Source organism: Bombus vancouverensis, chromosome 6 (assembly GCF_051014615.1).
Source record: "Bombus vancouverensis nearcticus chromosome 6, iyBomVanc1_principal, whole genome shotgun sequence".
In the NCBI taxonomy this organism is placed as follows: Eukaryota; Metazoa; Arthropoda; class Insecta; order Hymenoptera; family Apidae; genus Bombus; species Bombus vancouverensis.
Window position 1 is genome coordinate 11,808,042 of NC_134916.1, and position 16,568 is coordinate 11,824,609.

The following is a 16,568-nucleotide window of genomic DNA, read 5'->3' on the forward strand; positions in this document are numbered from 1 at the left end:
ACTTAACATGCCTCCACGTGTCTGTAATCACCTACGGTACTGTTCAAAAGTATTCGGACTCTTTCTTATTTTCGATTAGGTGTATTTAATTGTACGTACAATTCTAGACAAATTAAACAACAATGATTTTATCCTTTATAATCAGCTTAGCTGCGCGTACTAGCGTATTATAAAAGGATTTGATCGACTTTTGAAACCTTATACGTAATGAAATTGGTGTTTGTATCTGTCAAACCTTATAAAGGTTACTTGAGAAACTCTTTGTCATTTTGTTTAATTTTCGGGTTACAAGTCGGATTAAGAAGAGTCCTCTAAACCGATGTTTAATACAATCAATGTTATTTAAATAATGACATGTACGTAATACATACAGTAAACAATATTATTCTTATATTCTTAATAGATTATTAATTTGCTAGTTTGGCAACGAAAAGATAGTAAGCAATGCGTCTAATCTCTATGTGTGGAATCGAAAAATTTAAATCGAAAAATTGTCCAAGTTATAATTAAATACAGAACGATAATATAAATACGTTGAGGAGATTGGTTTGTTTAATTTGCCCAGTTCGAAGATAGAGTATCTGTTGATGTTCAAAAAAACAGGCAAGTTGTAAAATAATTTGTAAAATTCACCTACTGTTATTACAAAACGACCAAAGTGTCCGGATACTTATGATCGGTAGCGTGCTAGTTCCATTACCATTCGAGCCACGTGTGGATTATATTTAACCTTCCTTCGCGCGGCTATCGATATTTTTTTCCACCAACGCACGTTTCCGTAATGTCCTATTTTTATCGGTGCGTGGACGTCCGCGTGCAAAATGAAAAGAAAAGAAAAAAAAAGAGAGAGAAGAACGCAAAGAGGACGAGCAGGCACGCGTTTATAGGAAATCATGGATGGTACCGCAGGCATGTAAAGGCAATTAGACGACAGTCGCGAACGCGTCGTAAAACCGTCGCGTCTCGGCGAGACGTCGCGCGGAACGAGGCCCTCGCGAAGGCCTTTCGTCACCTCGACGATCTTAAGAATGCACTCGCAAGAATGTACTCGTAAGAATGTACTCACTTTGCGTTCTTTGGCAGTGTGCCAGTCGCTGGGCCAGAATGCGTGGGGGTGAGGCAGAGGGGTGGATTGTTCGCGTTCTGAGGCACCAGGGGTTGCCTCGCGTGAGCCGGTGACGTGTGCGAACCGTAACCGTCTGAATTCAGCTAAAACCAATGAATTAATCCCGGGTGCATTTTTATACAGCGGCTCACGAATGTATTTAAAGAAGTATTTTTCTATGAATATATTATGCGTATTGTACGAAATATCTTTACACTTCGTTGATACTTTATCGATAGACACGACTATCGGGATTATGTTAATGGGATTTGAAACCAATCTGAAAACATATACAGAAGCTGTAAGATATTCAGTTCAAGTCGATACATATCCCGTATTGGTTAATGTATTTGAACAGTGTACTATTAATTACATACATTAGTTAGCAACGATATTTAACGAGGATCAGCCGTATTTAAAGAGTTAAAGAACTAAGATCGATAATTTGTTATGAAACAATCTGCTGATTACTAGCGAACGTTGGGTATATTCGACTTGGACAGGAAGCACAGTTTCGCGTTGTATTATATATGCACATGCTCGAGATAGGACGATCGATTAGAGAACTGGTTCACTGGATGAAATCTCTTTTCTCGACAAACGACAAAGCTCTATCCCATTTTGAAAGATCGTCCCAAAGAAAGTTGGAGCACAAGTGATGAAACGTAAAACGTTAAGCAGCTAATTCAATGGACCACGGTCGAAACTTACTTATTACAGCTACTTGTAATGCCAAGTTTCAGAAATCTTGACACGGTATATCGATAATTGATTAAACGTTTAATTAACCGAGTTTTGTTTGCTTCTGAGGAAACCCGATCAACGAGAAAGTGAAAGTAATCTCGAAAGTAAGGTGAAACTGGACGTGGACCGGTAATTTGATGGAAGCCCGTGAAGTTCACGTACCTTGACGACCGTGCCGATGAGCGAATCAGGCGGCATTTCCGGAGGATCCGGTATCACTCCGGGGTTGGCGTGGGCAGGATAATCGTTGTGAAGATTGGGCTCCTTGACAGGAGTGCCGTCGACCCGCTCCATGTCCAGGCTGTCGGTCGGTGTCGGCTGCGAGAGCAGGCGCTCCTTCATCTCGTGCAGATACGGACACCGCTGCATCTCTTCAGAGTTACTTTTCGGTCGATCTGCAAAGTAATCAGGTATCGACCGGTTAAGAGACGAAGCAAGGAGGAAGCTCGTTGCTTGCTTTAAACTCGATCGTAAACGATAACGTTGACATCGATAGGCCGGTCGTGTCGTGGCCATCGTGTCTTTCGCAAGGGATATCATTAATTATACGCCTCGTGAATAATGCATCAAAACTATTAATCGACCGTTCGTCCTCGTTTCCGGTCCTTCACGGCCGGTAGTTACGATTCGATCGATATTCCCGAGATCGTCGTATAACGACGGCTACTCGGCCGTTATGTCCGGTACAATGGAATCAAGCGACGAAGAAATGACACCCGCGCACTCAGCCTCCGCCAATCCCTCTGGAATTAGAACCTTTTCACCTCGTTAAGTTTCATCGAACGCGTATTTGTCCCGACCTCGTGCACCGCGCCTCTTCCACACGATTCGCTTATTTACGCGAACAGTGGCACTCTTTGTGAGGGACACTCTGCGCGAGGATCATCTTAACACATCATCTACCTTTTCTCCCTCTTCTCTCCATTCCATCGACAACTAGTCGTCTGACGGCGAATATCGAGCACATATTCTTCCTCGTTAATACAGGAGGAATCGATAGGAGAACTGGAAGTTCAGGGTTCACGAAATCGCCCCTGCGTTAACCTTCAACGTTGAACTTACTCGACATTACGGTGTCCATCGCGTGCCAGTCGAGCAAAAGGACTCGATCGACGAAAAACAAGAACTCGAACGATCTCGATCGCGCGAAATCGAGAGTAGGCCGTGATCGATCGGCCGGGACAATCGAGCCGTGGGACGATAGCGTAAACGCGATCGGATCGGCACTGGTTCAAGGGGAAGTCTGATCCTCGCCGAGTACGCGACATGCTCTCTCCCCATAGCAGAGATCGCCAAACATGGCACTGCCGATCGGCCATCGAGCGGTCCGCTAGTCACGTGCGTTCATCTTTCCGCGCGGCCACGCTTCGAGGAACTTGATGAGCACGAGACGGGAAAACGAATGAGAGCCATCGAACACGCATCGCAGCCTGCTCGAGTTCTTTTTACGTTATCATCGAGTGGCGCTGCACGGAGTAGCCGTATCCAGCGGGACTTTCCATTAATTACGTTACGGTGATCTCAATCGTCCGTTACATTTTTGGGAATTTCAGCGTAGAGAGTTTTTCTATTTACTTTTCCTCGTTTGGAATATAATTGCGTTAAGTTTCAATTGGCGTGATGCTGGTTGTATGGCCGACAGACGCAAGCGTTGCAAATTGGTTTAAGAATCGATAGTATCCATAATATTATATAAGTAAAGTATGATACGAGGTATGAGGAACTTTATTTAAAGTGCTGAGTACGAGTCAGCTTTAACTTCGAAGAATTCTAAAAAATGTATAATTGATGCTTTCGAGGAATAAGGTGTACTCAGGTCTCGGTGACTATCTGTTGAAAAATTTCAATTCGGATTTTGAAGGGTTTAGTCGTATAAGGTTGTCCGAAAAGTTTCTTTCGTTTTATGAAGAAATAATAGACGCACAACGTTTCTTGTTTTATATTATTTTGTCGAATTACATAGGATCGATTTTGTTCTGTTGAGATAAACACCGGGACATTTCACACACACTTGGTTTCACGTTTGTATGAAGGTGCATTGCTGCAAAAAACACGTTTGCGAAAGAGAGACATTTTTCGGACAACTTAATATTTATCTGACAGTAATTTATCGCGAATAAGAGAAATTTGTCATTAGCTTAAAGGTTCTAAATAGATTGATAAGATAATATTCCGTCATCTCATAATATATTGTACGTATTAACCTAATTATGAAACGTACAAATTTCATCGTATTTGTCGATTAATAATTATCTGCCGCCTTCTGGAACTATGTTACTCTTGGGTTCTGCTTTTGAAAAATTATTAAGATGTTAACATGAAATATTCGCTTACTCTTTTGACACTTTACACTGAGAAGTTTAATTACTTTGCAGACTTTATACTGAAAGTCTACCAGCCATATTTCAATTAATTTTTTAATTAGTAATTATCTGTTAATCATCAAACCCGTGCCATACCAATCGAGGATTAATATCGATAATTTCCAAACCATTGTTTCGCTTATTACTCGAAACCACATCTATTAAGAGAGTTCTTTCTCAAAACGAATATTTAATCGAAATCAAATCGACGGTTCTCTTAATTAGAAGCGAAATCGGAATTTACAGGTGAGCGGTACACGACAAACAGATGGGGCAAACAGAAGAAAGTAGATATCGGTCGAGGATGAATTTTTAATGTTTGCTCGGTGTTCGAATTACGGCTCGCATCGAAATGGCACGGTTTTCCGGCGAAAAGCTATCGATTCTTGAACGCGCCGCTAAATAGGTCACTCGACGCAGCGCAGGTAATTAGCGGGAGTAGCGAGTTTACGTAAGAACGGGTTGCTGTGCGTTTTGCAGGTAGCAGCGTTTCGTGAACTCGACGAGTCAGATTTCTCAGTTATCTCGTTTTCGCGAATAGGTGTCGATTGCTTCGGGTATCGCGCGATTAACTGGGTCATTTGTTTCTGTACCGTTTTACTCTTGCGATTCGGCTATTTACATTATATATATGTATGTATGTGTGAACTCTTCCTGTATCTGTATTCAGATGTCTCCAATTATTTTTAAAAAGAAACGGACTAAAATTACACGTTAAAGTCAACGAATTCTCGCCTACGAATTCTCATTCGTCTATATTTACCCTACGATGTTGCCAGCACAGATTTTCATAGGGAAAAATTATCGATTATCGAACGTTGTTGTGCGTGAAGTTAACGGAAGCAGTTATTTATATCAGCTAAGGGAACCGATGACACCAACGTGAATAATAAATGAGCTCGTCGAACAAAGCTCGTCTCTCGTAGTGCTTGGAATACAATATACATTGTATATTGTATTTTGTATATTAAATATATCATTTAATATACAAAAAGAGAAAAAATAAAAAATAGTAGATATTCACCAGGAAACGTAAGACACGGGTCGCTCCAGTGTTTCGACGTTACGTGATTTTCTAAAGTAGCTTTTCTTCTCGAAATATCGCTTAAAACGAAACCTGACGACACTCTTATTTTTAGTCTAACGGATATTATCACCAATTGTTACGATTCAGATCGCTCATTTGCAGGTATACAGCGTGGAAGAAATTAGACGAAGTGAAGTGTCGTAAGGAACGAACACTCATCGAGGTTGTTAGTTCATTGACAACGCCACGTGTAAATGTTTGCTTGCTGTCGCAAGCTAGGAATAAATTACGGCTACGAGCGTGCCATTGCAGCCGTCGAGCGCATACTAAACCATTTTCTCGACATGATTTGCATCCGTCGTTTCAGCTACGAATCTAACGTCCTTTCGTAGAATCGCGATCTTGTCACCGGTATTTTCGTACGTTTAGCAGAAGTTTATATTTGTATCGAGATTCGATTGTGATTTCGATCGACATGGAATAGAAACTACGTTCGGTGTATGTGCAGCGACGATGAAATTTCAAGGTGATTCGCAAAGCTGGAAAATGGCAAACGCTTGAATGAAACTAGAAACGTGGATAGGAGGGTAGAGGGGGGAGGAAGGGTGGTGAAAGCGAGGCTGCAGTTACTGACCTACCTCGAGTCACGATTGCAAGCTATCTCTACGAAGAGGCGGGCAAGAAGAAGAAAATACTACTGGCGGAAGGGTGGCAACGACCGACCGCAACGTAAATACACGGCAGCATCTCGAGAAAGGAACAAAGGAGGGTCTAAGGGGACGATGAAGCTGCCGAGAAAAAGACTCGAGTCATCAAGAGATACTTCGTCTTTTCCATTTTCTGTCTTTTGTTTAGTTAGCGTGATTAAACGTATGATACAGGGAAGAAGTGAGGGGCGAAGTGGATGACACGTAGATAGCGGAATCGTCGGTCTAATCGATCAATTTGTTGGAAGAAAAGTTAAAGGGGTGGCGTGACGCGTATCGCGAGTACGAGCTCCCGCTTTGAACGTGGTGTTGAATCGTACAAGGGGGAATTCAACAAGTGCAGCAACGGCTAAATGGAATAATCGGTCCGGTTAGAGCAAGCACGGATGGGGTGGAACGAGCGCGAGAAAACGCGGTGCTAGTCGGCACTGAGAACACTCGCGATCAATTTTAGGCCGGTCGTTGGTAAATCAGCGGGGAAAAGGTGATCGAGCTTTGACGGAGAATCGATGGCGGTCCGATATAAACAAAGAAGGCGAGGAGGAGTTAAAAAGGAATACAGAGAAGTAAAGTAATCGGAAAATCCTTGGTTACCTGTGTGCGAGTAAGGCTGATACAGGATTCTAACGCGAACCCGCCGGCAGCTAGTTTGTTCCCCGATAACTGACCTATCCGAACGCGCGTCCGGGTGACGCCGCGGCGTCGCGGTGCCCACTGCAAGCTCACGTTCCATTCGTTCTCTCTCGAGACGCGATCGCGAGTCGTGCTGCTTGCCTCCTATTCTTGCACATCGCCGGCTATATATTTAGAAATCCGCGGTTCGTCGGCGTCACAAGCTTTAATCACGATCCTCGGGGGTCGGCTATCACTGTTCCTTCTCCTTCCTATATATTTTTCCTCCCCCTTTTATTTGCCGCGCACTATCCTTATCCCTCTTTTTCCCCCTATCCTCTCCGTACGTGCTGACTCCTCCGTCGTTCCTTTTCCACCTCCAGTTCGCTCTGATTGTTCGCCTTCGTTCCCGTTTCGGCAGTCGGCGTGGTATGTGTCTCTCTGTCTATTCACGTGTGGCGAACGAAACGGAAAAGGACACGTGTGCGTACGTGTGCGGGTCTTAGGCGTGTGACACGTGCGAGCCAGCTCGGCAAATGTGGAATTATTTCTGCCTTTTGCCACATACCCCCTACCTGCCTCTTCCCACGCTACCTTGTTTCCCCCTTCCTTCGTACCTGCCTTCGAACGACGCTTGCTCGCTCGTGAGCCCGACGACGGCGTCGACGCCGATACCGGCCGCCAGAACGCTCGACGGCCATTCCGCCATTCTACGCGATTCACCGATCGCTATTACAGATCTTCTCTTGTCAGCGAACGCGTTCACCAACCCCACCCCCGTTAGTATCCCCCTCTTCGTCATCGATCCACGTTAGCACCGCTAATGGAACACCGGGATAGGAGACTTAATTTACTCTCTTGTCGCTTTTCAGATCTGAGAACAATTCGCGTGCGCGATGGATATCAGTTTTTTCCACGGCTCCCTTTTGTTTCTCATCGCGACGGGTGCCCTCTGGTTCGCGTTAACGTTCAGAATCGACAAAATGACGCGTATTTTATTAGAGTCAAGGGATCGATGACGCTTCGTTCCTTCCGGGTCATCCACTCTGTCTCTTTTGCTCTCTCTCTCTTCTTTTTTTCATCCTATTTTTTTCCTTCCGTGACTACGCTCCATATTTTCGCCTCACGTTCTTTCGAATATCGAATCCTATCCGCGCTTTCAATCGTAGCCAGATTAACGAACACCCTCTGGAATTGCTCGAGGGCGACGCGTTCAATCCGCCCGGTGCACCGTGGACGTACGTATAATCACAGACTCCTCGAGTCCCTGCAGGTCACGTAAATCCTTTAAGCGTGTGCACACAGATCAAAGATCCCGAATGCGTCCCGGAATAGCGTTCCTTTCGGTCCAAGCGTATCACTGATCGTGCTCTTTCTTTGGAGTTACCTTATCGTCGATCCGAATACTGTAATGGATCGAATTCGATGCTCGTTTAGAACCTCTGAGACCGGAATAAACCGCTAGGCCGATATCGATCGATCGATAGAGCCGGCTAATATATTCTCGATTATGAGACCGTCGTCGTACTCTCGATGGAATTCTAGAAACGTGGTCGCCAATTACCATATTGTCGAACGACTAAAGAATTCCGTGTAAATCGATAATATCGTCGGTTGATGCCTAATTAATTTCTTCTTTCCACGATACTCAAAGCTAACTGTGCCGCTTACTTTCTGTGCCCGAGCTCTCGCATTTGAAATATCGATAGCCCATGGAGCTCTTCTCAGAACGAGTCTCGATATTCCTTTTTCCTCCGTCTTGTTCTCGTTTATTAATATTCCCTTCGTGCTCTCGTTTCGTCGCGATTTGTTTGAATGTTTTGTTTCGAGCTCGAGAGAGAACCTTTCGCTTCCATAGCTTTTCGATTCAATTTCGCGTATCGACTGGAACCCTCATCCCCTGACTCTGTCCTCGCCTGTTTCCCCCTTCGTGTACAAACGTCTCGCGAGGATAAAGCGCCGAGGACACATCGAAAATCGTCGACCCGGAATAAGCTCTCCTCCATATTTGAAAGCGCGCGATAAATGAGATTTCTTCTCGAACAACTTCCTGGAAATGGCGGATTTGAAACGAACCGACGAGCTCGAACGCTCTTTCTCTCTAATCGAGCCGCCACAGTGACACGCTCTATCGCGAGTAATTTTAATTATTCCTGGTTGTTTCACCGTGCACTGATTACTCGATTCTTAACGCATCGAGATACGAGGTAACGACACGAAGTGGAGAATTAACGTCAGAACTGAAAGGGGTCGTAGAGGCTAATCGCGGAAGTATATCTCCCCTTGAAAACAAGCGGCAGCGATATTGTAAGGATGCAATTACGAGCCAACCTTTCTTCGCTGTCAACAATTATTTCCTTGCCACCGATGTAAGACGTTCGTCCGCTCAAGTTTTCACGCAAACTTTGTTTTCTTTCGCGGCCGTCCGCGATAGCCTGCGCGCGACAAAAAGACCGAGCATAGAAATGCGCGTCGTTGAACAGAGAAATGGAACTCGACTCCAGCGAGCGGCTAACCCAGTTTCTTACTGGCGCATTTAATTTAAACTGCGAGATCACCGAAGCGCGCCAGCTGTGTGCATCCTTCGCACGTTTTTACGAATCCGTGTCTTTTTAATCTGTCGTGCTTGAACGTGGCAACGAATCGCGAGTGAAAGTTCGTTGTTCGACCTCGGTCGGATGTTGGCGGCTACGGAAGCCAGCAATTGCCAAGCGGCGAGAAGTTGCGACGTTGAGGAGAACAAAGTGGGCATGTAATTAAAAATGAAGCACGCCCTCCTATGGAATCGCGCCGCGCGTGGAGATCCTGTCGTTTCTCAGCTTCCGACATTCGTTCTCGCGTTCATCGAATTCCAGCCTCTTAAATTCCTCCACGTTTCGCTGACAACGCGATTCTGTGTCCGGAAAACGCACAAATTTTTTCGAAAATTCTGCTTACGGTGTTATCTAATGAAAAAGGGAATGCGTAAAGTAGAGTGTTTTGAGAAACAATAGTTCGACGAATAATGAATGACGCGTGGAAGAGAATCGACAATCTTCGGGAAGGAAATTGACTCGCGCAGAAAGTCCGTGTGTCTGTGTGTGTGTATAGGGATTGGCTCGATGTCAGTCGAGCAACACGTATCGGGTTGGAAGGCAGCGAGAGATCTCAATGAGCAGTCCATACGAGAATGCACGGTCACAGATATGTAGTACGGTAGTCTCGGAGAAACAAAAACATCGCGAGGTTATCGCGCCGGCTCCGCCCGTACTCGCGTCCTCGAACCTGATCGATATGCCCGCCCCTTCGACGTTCTCGGAAAATATCGACCGAGTCCTGAGTATTTCGGCTCCATAAGCTGCTGCTTTTAGTATATTCTACCTTTTCCCTCCTCTTGATTTACCCCTCTAATATTCTCTTTCTATATCTCTACCTCATCGGTAGAAACCGCCAATAGCAATATCTTGATAGAACTGTTTGCGCTCGATTCACTCGTTTCTTTATCCAGAGGAAATTACCAGTCACTCCGAACTTGCCTATTTTTTTTTTAGTATAGTTCTCCCTTTTTAGTATAATTTTCTAGCTACCCGAGTCTCTGGAAAAAACATTTCCTTATTTACGACAGTTCGAACGAGCGAAGTATAGGTTAAGAGACTCGAAATAGGTTAGGACGCACCACCCTTCGCAGCATCCCCCGAATTTTACCACTCTCCTATTTTCGTTTATATCGTCGTAAGAGAAACATCCACTCGTGAGAAGTAGCACGTAAACCAGCCTGTCAACGACGATGTTGCTGTATACCACCCTCGACATGCCATTATCGATATCTCATACTCCATCCTCGTCTTTCTCGAACGCGATTCTATCGGATTTAATCTGCAGATAATTTCCTATCCAGCTTTCCTCTGCCTTATCGAGCTTGTCCGCTTTTCGAGCACACGTTCTCGCGGCGGCTTTTACGCAGGTCGGTACCATAGTAAGGTTAGGGGAAGGGCAGGGATCACAAGCCTTGTCTAAGGTCGAACACGAAGAGGGAGGCTTACGGTGGTCCTGTTGGTGGAGGTCGTCGAGGATAAGGAGGCCTGGAAGCCGGCAGCGGCGTGGTTCCCGGCGCGATACGCGGCGTCACAACAATCGGACGCCGGAAGCGGCAGTGACGGCGGCAGCGGAGGCGGTGGATCGATTCGGTCGGCCGGTCGTGAACCTCGAAAAACCGTCACGCCGAGCTGCTGCCGCGGTATCCGACACGAAACACGGCCAGACTGCATGGCGACCACCTGTGAGCTTCGTGCCGGCGCCGGCGTCGCGACGCCCATGTACCGTCCATCGACCCAACCGCGCCACCGACGAGATACCGCGACCTCGCTCGACCGAACCTCCGCACCCGGGACCAATTCGAGATTCGCGCATGAAACTGCGTAAACCGTGGTCTGTCCGGATTTGAATTCTGGATATTGTTATCGTCGTCGTTGAGGGGTGAGCAAAGTGGTTCGCTCTTCTGCATCGAATTACACATGCGAAAAAAGACAGATTACGGAAAGGAAATATCAGTACGATACGCAATGACAAAAGGATGCGAAGACGTACGATGGAATATAATTTATGAAACAGATGAACCTGGATGAACCGTGGCATCTTTGGAATCGAACTTTTAAAATAAAAATAGGCGATTTTGAGACGAATGGAATTTTTGGATATTTTTACTTTGAACAAAGAAAGGTTGTTCAATCTACAGTTACGGAATAAAGAGATCTCTGAAATTGAACAAAAATTCGTGTTCGTTCGAAGCAGTTATATTTTTCTACGGTTGAGAAATATCGCAGACATCGCTCAAATATAAAACAATTGCTATCGGCACGCGCGATTTCTCGTTTCGGTATTCTGTTGAAAATTTTCTTGACGCGTTAAAAGTTTTCTTGTCCCTTGAAATAAGATGGAGATTGAAATATAAAAATTCCAGGATTTCGGTAGAATTCGAAGAAAGTAACAGAATGTTTTCCTTTGTTGAGTATAAAATTTGATGATTCAAGATAAGATGTAATAAAATTATACTTGCGACAGCACGGTTGCTTCCGGGAAAATGGAGTAAGCAATAGCGCGTCTATACACTGTTACGAGTCAGAGAATCGCGCACGCCTATTGTTTCGCGATTCCAATGGAAGCAAAACATTCTACTTTTATTCGGGTTACGAGTTCATTCGATCCAATTTACCTTTAATCGAATCAAAAACGTTCGGTTTTCTTTCATCGGTGCTCCTTTCTAAGGAAAAAGAGGATCGTCGGACTATTCGGTTCGCGTTGCCGTTTGACGATTCGGAATGCCATTCTTCGCTATTTTCGCTCTTTTGACTACAGCATTAACAGTCGTAAATTCAGGCACCGATGTTGAGCGGCTTTGGGACGCCGATATTGTGGCAGAGCGGTATCGCGCTCCCAAGATAATAATCGCAGTAGTTACGATGATTACAACCGCCATTGTTCTTCCCGTCCGATATTATCCGCTTTCCGCGCTTCTCGCTATTTTCTGTCGGTTCGACGAAACGGCGAATATGACGCGGTGCTCGGAAGAAAAAAAAAAAAGATATAGGAAGGGGAAGAATGGGAAGGAAAAAAATGTGTCGAAGAGAGAGAAGTTTGAAGGGAAAAAACTGGGTCGTTGGGATGGATGGTGCGCGGCAATCGGGAACAACAGTCGCCGAGTTTTCCGTGCGTTTGCTAGTTCGCTCGATATTCCAACAAACGAATGTTTAGACCAGTTGCGAGATCGTCGCGGAGAACCGACGAGGTTGTGAAATAGGAGATGACATTCGATCAGATCCCACGTTCGTCTTGGGAAAAAATTCTATTACGACGGATCTATTACCGTGGGTTTATCCGAGTGGTTCTCGCGCGACGACGAACGCAACTAGTACGAGTTTTCACCAGATCGCGGAAAGCGTCGCGACCGAAGAACGAGAAACGAAGAACGTGTATTTTCGACGAAATATTCTGAGTTTAAAACTTCAGATTTTCGTATAATAAATCACTGAGATCTCCTGTTTAATCGTAGCCTTCAGAAAATAATGTTAAATTGAAGATCTGTATGTCCTTGAGGATGTTACAATATTCCGTGACTCTACTATTTTTATTAGTTTCTTACCTCCATAACGAATTTCGATCTCGTTTCACAAAAAAAAGACCAATGAAAAGATATTCACTGTGAAAACTTGCTCCTTGATGAAGCCACGCGATTAAACTTTCGCTCACTGACGGTCTAAGAATTTTCACTGAGAAACGCTTTTTTCGATTTTCCTTGAAATTATTGCCTGGATACTGCGTGTCGAAGTACGAGCAACTTTTCATCCGACTTCCCCGACGTCAGCCCTCTCGAAACGCGAATCTCGTAATTGTGAGCCGCGTCGCGAGGCACTCGCGTCGCGATTGGCGGCTCGAACGCGAATAATCGTGGTTTTATGATGGGCGCCCGATACTTCGCTCCTTTCTCTTCGCGAATCGTGGCTTCCCCTCGGCTCTTGTCGCTTCACGCTTCCCGCGTCCACGAAATTTTGCACCATCGATCGGTACATGCACTTCTATCGAATATTTCCGCGTTACGCTAGTAAAATATTACGAATACATCTGACAAATTTTAGAAAGCGAAACGAATCGCTTCTGCTATCGTCGAGATTCGTGTTCTCGTTGTCACGTTGAATTCTTGCGATTCGTGTTGTAACACGAGACACAAGCGTTCTATCTATTAGCTCGTGTCGAATCGAGGTACGAATTGTTAAGGGGAATTTCCAGTCTGAAAATTCGCGCTGTCGTTGTTCTCGGGGGACGAAGTTCCCAGGAGAAACTCCAGAACTTTTTTTTCCTTTCGCGACTTTAATCTTGAACGTTGCAAAGCGTCCTTCTGTACGACAAGATTCTTTGATGTGTGTCGGTCGTCACCGAGTAGGTGCCTTTGTCATCCAAGTCTTCGACTCGAAGCGAAAAGAACGTTGCGTCGGATTAGACGCATCTGTATCTAGCCCTAGGTCGTATCAAAGCTGTCACAATTGACACCTAACGATTTATGCAAACACGAGTCATTCAGAGAGAAATTTCGCTAAGATGTATAATTTCAAAAGACGTAATCATAAATTCCTAAATTTTGGAAGCTCCGAATTTCTAAAATCTCTGGTTCTTTGTTAATCTTTCGCGAACTAAATAATTCGTTTTTGACAATTTATAAGAATTCTTTCGAATTTCATACGAGGATATTTCACGATCGTTTGAAAGAAAGAAGAGTGTGTGTTCGCGGCAGGTCGGTCATCCCTTCCCACATTACATTTTCAGCCCCCTCGTCCAACTTCTCCACCGACCTCAGCACAACGGTTCAATGCCACGGCCCGATGAACCTAGACACCCGGTATATACGCGTGCACACATACACACACCCGATTTCACGTACGTATTCGAACGAGACCGTGGTTTTTATTTGCCGGACCTTGACTCGATTTTTGGCTCCTGAATCGTTGTCGGTACCGAAAGGTCAACAGATTTCGAGTTCGCGGCTTTTCGCCACAACGAGAGCCTTAATGGCGGGAACGCGTTAATTGGTCGCTATCGATTACGGGCTTTTTTCACGAAGATTGCACGCATCCCACAGAACATTTAATCCGAAAAATATACACTTTGAAAAAATCGAAATTAAGCGCGACTGAAGCTTTCTTAAAGTATTTTACAATTTTCTGTATGATAGAAATGTGCACTAGGAATCGATGAAAAAGTGGAGACGATAGGCGTGCGGCAAAGCAGAAACGATCAATCGCTAATTAACGCCGATCTGTCTGTCACGTTCGTTTATCGATTAGCAGAACCTAATCGAACAGTGTTACGCAAGTAAATAGCTCGACTTCCGATGCTATTATCCCGCCTGTTATGTACTTACGCCGGTACCTGATGCGTTCGTTACACGCGACTAGCTTGGAGATCGATAAAGCTCGCGTGGAAATTGTTTTGCTGTGAAAAGTCGTTGACCGCGAAAGCGTCGCGGAATCGAAATTCACGTCGTTTAGTTCTTTTTTTTTTTTTATCGCGTTGTATTCGCGCCTTCCGCAACCGATATGGCCAAGCCATAAATTCTCTAATTGGCCATGATCGCGTCCGCCATAAAGCAATTGTAATGCGATTCGAGTTTCTGCCCGTAATTAAGGTTAGGAACGACAATTATATATGCAGTTCATTAATTTCTTCAAAATCCAGTTTGTTGGAATCTTCGTGCAGAGACGTCAAACAAACGAGCGTTGTTGCAACATGCTGAGCGTTTCGCTGAACAACTTATAGAGTGCGTCATTAGATAGAGGAGCGCGGGAAAAATTTACGGTCGCGTTTCGTTCATCGGCGTTTGCTCAATGAACCAAGATTCCTTTTCCGTGTCTTTCATCGACGAACGTTTTGATACAAAAATAGAAAAGGCGATTGTATCTACCATTGTCTTTTCTCATTTACATGATTTTCGGCTGACAAGTAAACCGTGTTAAATAGACCGTCATTCAAGACGAAACTAGATATCCAAGCAAATAGAAAACAGGCACGCGCGCGGACGAGGTAAGCAAGGGGGAAACAGCGTAATCAAAAAAGCCACTCAACGTGCACTTACGCGAAGCGTACTCACCCGTCCATTAAGCAACAACGATGCGCTCGTAGAACGCCATGAGTCGCGGAGATGGCCCGATTCAGTTTTCACCCCCGTATTCTATCTTCCCGCGAATTCTATCTTGTAATCACGTTCTCCCTTCTCGTCGTCGGCCGAATGGAACGGTAGTACTATGTCCAGCGACACGCTGCCACGATCTCACCAACTGTTCGGTTATTTTCCTCGAGCAACGTGCTTCCTCTGCGGCATTCGTCGAATGTAAACAAGGTGTTCGGAGCTTGCGCTGTGCCCGGAAGCTTCGCCGCGAACCACACAGACCTTTCTGTCCATGCACGCGACTTCTACGCTGCTTCTCTCTCTCTCTCTTTCTCTTTCGCACTCTCTCACTCCCTCTGTTTTTCTCTCTTCCACGTCCGTCTTTTCTCTCCTTTTTCCTCTTTCATTCACCTCTCGCGTCCCTGTCCAAGCAAGCTTACGGTTGGTCACCGTCCTCGTCACACCCCCTCGTAACCCGTCTTTTTCCCATCAACGGGAAACGCTCCCCCTTCGGAGCCTTTCTGCGTGTTACGGTTCGTAGCTGGAGAAGTTCGGTCGCTTTTACTGTCGCTGCCGCTTCGTCCCCGTACGATCCATGGCGCTGTAATGGCGACGCAACGGTTATGGGGGTCGCCGTGCGCGAAGCCACCCCCATGCACGATGGGGAAGCACGATCAATACCTTAACCCCCGCGATACGCTTTTCCACTCCGTGACGCTTGCCTGTCCCCCGACGATGTACCTAGCCCGCTCACCCTGCAACTCTCTATTTCTCTCTCTCTCTCTCGCTTTCTCTCTTACTTTCCCTCTACTCTGTACACTCGGTTCTCTGTATCGAATCGCACCGGTTGTCGACGAGACTCTACCTCCCGCTTTTATCGTCGACCATCCGTCGCTATTCTTTGTCGCGCACAGCGAAACTTTCTGTATCGCGTGGAGCATCGCGACCGACCTGGAACCTCCTCCTCGCGAGCAGTTGGAGTCTAGCGGCAGAATGAATGCGACCGGTGGCTCTTTATCTTCCAGCGATGCAATTGCGTCGGAGGGCGGCCTCGAGTGGCCAGAGCAACGGATTAATCGGAGCCAGAGAACTTCGAGGACGCTCCCCGAGTCTCTCGTCTCTGCCGTGTGTCGGAAATTCGTTTCTCGCGCTATAGGGTGCGATTATTTGGACGTCGTTTACCACTTCGGCTCCCCGTATCGAATTTTTAACCCCTGGTCTGCTCGATTTTATCGAATTTTATTTCAGCTGGTTTGGCTCTCACGATTAACAACAATTTTGAAATTCCTGAATAACACTTGATTAAAGCGTTCTACCTTTGTCGATGTCGAATTGTAAATTGGAAAAACAGTTGAAAGGGTGCGTATAGTTGGCG

The 16,568-nt window shown here is 45.5% G+C and overlaps 1 protein-coding gene across 6 annotated transcripts in view; it reads right to left on the minus strand.

Annotated features, from left to right (window-relative positions):
• OtopLa (proton channel otopetrin-like a) overlaps positions 1 to 16,568 on the minus strand; it is a 37,810-nt gene that overhangs the window by 18,761 nt on the left and 2,481 nt on the right. The window contains exons 1-3 of one of the 6 annotated variants that reach the window (XM_033331787.2): positions 15,176 to 15,197; positions 2,012 to 2,244; positions 1,067 to 1,209 (exon numbers count right to left, since the gene is read on the minus strand). In XM_033331787.2, the coding sequence (XP_033187678.1) occupies positions 1,067 to 1,209; positions 2,012 to 2,218 (350 nt within the window). In that variant the 5' untranslated portion in view covers positions 2,219 to 2,244; positions 15,176 to 15,197. The other 5 variants (XM_033331788.2, XM_033331784.2, XM_033331786.2 and 2 more) reach the window with 5 other exon arrangements.